This window comes from Silene latifolia, chromosome Y, assembly GCF_048544455.1.
Source record: "Silene latifolia isolate original U9 population chromosome Y, ASM4854445v1, whole genome shotgun sequence".
Lineage (NCBI taxonomy): Eukaryota > Viridiplantae > Streptophyta > Magnoliopsida > Caryophyllales > Caryophyllaceae > Silene > Silene latifolia.
This window is the reverse complement of record NC_133538.1, coordinates 271,402,952-271,409,051: the sequence shown is the minus strand read 5'-3', so window position 1 is coordinate 271,409,051 and position 6,100 is coordinate 271,402,952. Positions and strand designations below refer to the sequence as shown.

Genomic DNA, 6,100 nt, shown 5'->3' with positions numbered 1-6,100 from the left:
ATGGTCAAAAATAAAATATTTGTCGTTTTGGGTCGGTATTGAAAATATTTGTCAAAATGGTGTCCACGTAGGCTCGGGATTTCTAGACCTGAAACACGCCACTACTAATGGCGTGTTTGTTTTAGTCTATTTTTTTAATGAAGTTTCTTTCCATACTCATTATAAACACGCCATTGGTAGTGGCGTGTTTTAGGTCCAGAAATCCCGAGCCTACGTGGACACCATTTTGACAAATATTTTCAAAACCGACGCAAAACGACAAATATTTTATTTTTGACCATTATTTCAAAAATAGATTCTGATTAGATACATCATGAGTAATTAATCTATTCATTTCACAAATTTAGCAAATAAATTTAATTTCAAAAATTTTTAAATAACCCCGTAAATTTTCATGGGTCTTACACTAGTTATACTCTAATCTTGTGTGTATCAGTCCCCAAGTCAAGTGTCATTGGAGCCATCCATATTAACTTTTTTTCTAATTCATTTAGTAATCCCCACTTTTCATGGCAAATTATTTCCTTCTCCCAGGAGTAGGGAGCAGGATGCTCTCATTCAGTTATTATGTGAGAAAAAAAAAACCTAAATTAAGAAACAAAAAAACTAACCACTAAAATGTCAGTTATTTTTTCCCACTTCATTGTTTGCATTCATTAAAACTAGTTGTTTCTCCCATTGTTTCTACTCTAGTTAATTACTTTTCCGTTAATTTTTCACATATGGAGCACACCTTTCCTAATCAACAGTCAATTGATTTGAACAAATCTCCAGATGAAGATATTGAAATTTCTGAATTCGACGTCATAAATCAAGGTATGTTTGCATTTACTAAAACTGATTTGGTTTCAGTAGTATTGGTGTGATGATTGATGATAACATAGTTGAATGATTCAGAAATTTAATGCATAATCTTCGATTTTGTCTGCGAATGCCCAATTACTTAAATTAATATGGCATTTGAACAACTTACAAGTGACGCAATCTGCAGCAACTGATCATGTTTTTTATAATGAACAAATTTTCTGATAATTGCAATATTTATATTTGTATATTAGAGTAATATTCAACGGATACGCTGCTAATTAGTTGTATATTCATAATTTTGTATCGTCATATTCATCTAGTTTTCTGCTAATAAGTCGTATATTCACTGCTGAGTATATTCATATTCATAATTAATCTGCTAACAAACTGATCTATGTTCATTACTGAGTATTTGCATGTTCATCGTATTAGGATATTCAGAACTTAGTATCATCATATTCATCTAGTTTTCTGCTTATAAGTCGTACTATATTCACTGCTAAGCATATTCATATTCATAATTAATCTGCTAAGAATCTCTATGTTCATTACTGAGTATCTGTATGTTCATCTTATTAGGATACTGTATTCAACATAAAAGCGTGACATTTCCAATAACTAGAGCTTTTTTATCCCCATATTATAATGTTTTCTTTGATAAAATAGCAATTACGTATTAATTACGTGAACATATTCTGTAACACTAAGGGAGTAAATTATTTTTGAAGCAGGTGAGGAGATCGTAGTCAGCGAAGCCGATAAATCCGAGCTACTACATAAAGAGGTAAATAATGAACAAGAAGCCTATGACCTTTATAATGACTGTGCCTTTTTGATGGGGTTTAGCATAAGGCGAAGCAAGCAAAGAAAAAGATCAGATGGATGTGGTGGTATATCATTGAAACAATATTGTTGTTCGAAAGAAGGGTGTAAGAAATCAGACGCGAAATATTACACAAAACAAGATATAAGAACAGATTGCAAAGCAATGATTTGTTGTTATGTTGATGAAAAGGGAGCTTACGTTGTCGCGAAACATAACATGGTACATAACCACAAACTATGCCCAGGGAACAAGCGTCACCTTCTCCGTTCCCATAGAAATGTAAGCAAAGAAGACATTGATTGGCTCATGAATCTGGTCAACAGTGGCATGAAGACTAATTACGAAGGAAAAGGTGGATCAGAAATGGTTGGATACACACCTAGAGATGCTTACAATGTGATTTCCAGGGAAAAGAAAAAGTATATGGAAGGTCCAGATGCACATGCCCTTATTCAAATATTCATGAGACGCAAACAGCAGGAAGAAGACTTCTTCTTTGACTTTGAGCTAGATGAAAAAGGGAGATTGTGTAATTTCTTTTGGCGTGATGGACAAATGAAGAAGGACTATGATTTATTTAGTGATCCTACAATTACCGACACAATGTATAGAACTAATCGGTACGACATGATATGTGCTCCTTTCGTTGGAATTAATCACCATGGGAGAAATATAATTTTTGGTTGTGGGTTTTTTATGAGAGAAAAAACCGAGTCATTTATTTGGTTATTCAAAGCGTTCTTAAAATCAATGGGTGACAAGCAACCATCCACAATAATGACTGATCAATCGGCCGCAATGGTAGGAGGTATTAAAGAAGTGTTCAAGAAGTCATGCCACCGACTATGTGTATGGCACCTGATGGAGAACTCTAAAAAGCACATAAGACATCTAAGAGCACAGAAAGGATTTGTTGAGCTTTTTGATCAAGTTTTGAAATATGTTGATAGTGTTGCGGAATTCAATTTCTATTGGAACAAGTAAGTAACCAATATTCTGCTTTTGCATTCTAGTATTGTGCGCATATTACATGAATATGATTGTTAACTTTTGCGTATATGGTCTTTTGTGTATGCGAATTCAGTTTATATCTTAAATTCATATTTAGAAGTTATTAGGTGTATATGGTATCATTTGTTGATGAATATTGTTGGTAGATTGGTGGACATACACATTATGTATATTCCATGAATATTCAACATTGTCATCCTAATGTACTGTCATATTCAATTCATAATACTGCCGAAATGTTTTAACGCAATATCAGCTTTGCACATATTCATCTCATTGTACTGACGTATTCATCTATTTATACTGCCAGATTCTACGTTTTTTAAACTATGATACAACAATGTAATGAATGTTAATTCATTAATTATTAATTATTATGAATGTAGGATGATCACTAGCTATCAATGTGGGGACAATGAGTGGCTTCAGAAACTTTATAAAAACAAAGAGAAATGGTGTCCTGCATATTCTAAAGACCACTTTTCGGAAGGTATTTTATCATCTCAAAGGAGTGAAACAACAAACGATTCCATCTCGAGAAGACTTCGTGCTACAGCTACACTTTGTGAGTTCTACTCTTGCTTTGTTGATGTCGTAACTGAGTGGCGGTATAGAGAGAATGGTGACGATTTTGACTGCCTTCAAGGAAATCCGGAAATGATTGCAAATCATATAAATATGTTGACACATGCTAGAGAAGTGTACACTACTGAGCTTTACCATGTTTTCGAAGAACAATTTCTGAAATCTTGGACACTTCATCAGCATCTTTGATGCGTGTCTTTTATATGATGTTTTACATCCCATTTTACACGCATTTCAGAGCTCATTCATGTAGTTTATGCTACATTTCTCCCTATTTCCGTCTACTTCCGTATTTTTGTACATTATTGCAGAAATGTGAAGAATCCAGCGGAAATCAAGCTAAATCCATCCCCGAGTATCCTGCATTGCATTTGGCGTGAAGTATTCACCCGAGGAACGAGCTTGGTGCGCAATTCAAGGCGCAAAAGACAAGTCCACGAGTTTATAGAAGTCAAGTAGCAGCTCGATCAGTCGATCGACCACTGCCATCAGTCGATCGACCAATCATCGGGTTCCAGAAGCTACTGTTTACTGGAGACCAGTCGATCGACCACCATGATCAGTCGATCGACCAAGCTGCTATTCCAGACGAGAATTAAAAGACTGAGGAAGCATAAGCCCACTATGTTTTAGGTTTTGGAAATAAAAGTTACGTATGTTTGCTATATAACGTAACATAAACATTCAGTTTAGGTATCTCAATTTTTACTCAAGTTTTCATACAATAATATTTAGTTTTGGAATTAGGGTTTGGATTATTGCTAAGCATTGGATCTTTGGTTCTTATTCCTAATCTTTCCTCTGCAAATTCGGTATCCATCTGTCCTAATTTCAGTTTATTGTTTTAGTTGTTCATTAGTATAGAATTGCTAGCTAGATTCCCGCAACCAATTCATTGTTCATGTTAATTGTTTACTTTATCGTTTCAAGCATGAATTCAGTAGTTAGTTTCATCATCGTTATTATTGTTTTTACCCTTAGCATGAGTAGCTAGATTATTTGTGCTAGGATGCAGGCGAGTTATAGCATAGGCGGCAATAGATTGAACACGGCTTTGATTCGCGTGTCGATCGATCGATCGACATTCTTGGTCGATCGGCCCGACCTCGTGAGGTTACCCTTCGTTTTAATTGATTTTAATGTTGTATTTAACGAATCGAATGCATGCGACCAGTTAGATGCTTAATTTATGACTGACCCATTAGATCGAAAGATAGGGAAAGTTATTAGATCACCAATTAAAATGACTAAACTGTGCTGAGATCGAAAGATAGGTATAGTTTAGACCGTTAGTCACTCTTTAGGACGAGAGTCAGTATTAGTGATATTAGGGACCTATAGCGAGATCGAAAGATGCTATTTGTTAAGAGTGGACCGAGAGGACCTCTTGTTTCCCGCCTCACTTGTGTTCGACTTAGACCATTTAGTATCTTTGCCGCTTGAAGGCGTAATGAACCGACCATCCTAGTACCCCTTCCTTTATCTGTTTAATCCGTCTTTTTAAGTTTATTGTCTTTATTCACTCTTAGTTGTAGACCAATTCAAATCAAACCCCCCCACTTTATCGTTACCTTAGACTAGAATTAGACAACTAGAATTTACATCTGCCTCTCTGTGGTTCGACCCGACTGCCTCTAGCTATAGTTGTAGTTGGAAATTATAAATCTTATTTTTGACACCTCACGACGGGTATCAAATTTTGGCGCCGTTCTTGTTTGGGAGGCAATAGTTCTAATTTTAGTTGTTTTATTTTTAGTCTTTCTTAGTTTAAGGGACACTTGTTCCTTAAACTTTTCTTATATTCTTTTTGTAGTTTCTTCTTCTTATGCGCGAGTCACGGGGTGGTGAACTAGTACCATTTGATCCTGAGATAGAGAAATCTTTGCGCGAGTTGAGACGATCACGAAGGGTATTACCGACAGAGGAAGAGCTGAGTACTGTCAAAGCTATTACGAGAACGACCTGTTCAAGAAGACCCACATTCTTCACCCGTTTCCACTTCTTGGTAGAGACAGTCACTTCTCCAGAAATTCCAGTCATGGCCGAGGAAGAAAGTATAGCTAGTCATTCTGAGCCGACAATGAAAATTTATATAAGGGGTTCGAATTACCGGAGATGCCGGAAGTTCGAACCAAGCCTTCATACATCAATATGGTTGAGAGAAACCAGTTCGGGGGAGCTGCAAATGAAGATGCCGCTAAGCATATGGAGACCTTTATTGACTACTGCTGTTCCATACCCCCACCCTCCGGCGTGACCTAAGACCAGATCAAGGAGACCATGTTTATCTTCTCCCTTCGTGATGCTTTGCAAGGGAGTGGTATAGAGATCCTGACCGAGCCAGCCCGTTCATGGGATTATCGACGAACTCCTTGGCATTGGCATTCTACAAGAAGTACTTTTCTGCTTCTAAGACGATCGCTATTAGAGCCCAAATCACAAGTTTCAAACAAGGGCGGGATGAGAACTTCCACGAGGCATGGGTCCGATTTAAGAAGCTGGTGCGAACCATACCGCACCATGGTTTCGAAAAATGGAGCTTGTGCAATCATTTCTATAATGGGCTGTATGACGATCAGAGGGCTATTTTGGATGCTGCAGCCAATGGCCGATTTGCTGAAAATTTTGGAGCAACCAAGGGGTGGAAGATCATTGACGATCTAGCTACCCACAAGGCTGAGTATGGGAATTCCATAGGGAACCAGAGGAGAGCTGCTGAATCTTCCTCTGTTGCTGCACTTGAAGCTCTCACTGCGAGATTTGACAAGTATGAACTAGGAGGAGCTTCTAAAGGTGGGATGTACCAAGTAAATGATGTGTCAGACGGTCCTTTCGTCTGTGAAAGGTGTGGAGCTGAGGGACACGTTTCGA

At 37.3% G+C, this 6,100-nt stretch overlaps 1 protein-coding gene across 1 annotated transcript; it reads left to right on the top strand.

The window, feature by feature from the left end:
• The first annotated feature begins 583 nt into the window (after nucleotides 1-583).
• On the top strand, nucleotides 584-3,905 carry LOC141627787 (protein FAR1-RELATED SEQUENCE 5-like). Its single transcript, XM_074441008.1, has 3 exons — nucleotides 584-816; nucleotides 1,539-2,613; nucleotides 3,031-3,905. The coding sequence occupies exons 1-3, from the start codon at nucleotides 723-725 to the stop codon at nucleotides 3,416-3,418; spliced, it is 1,557 nt and encodes a 518-aa protein (XP_074297109.1). The 5' UTR covers nucleotides 584-722; the 3' UTR covers nucleotides 3,419-3,905.
• Nucleotides 3,906-6,100: the final 2,195 nt, after the last annotated feature.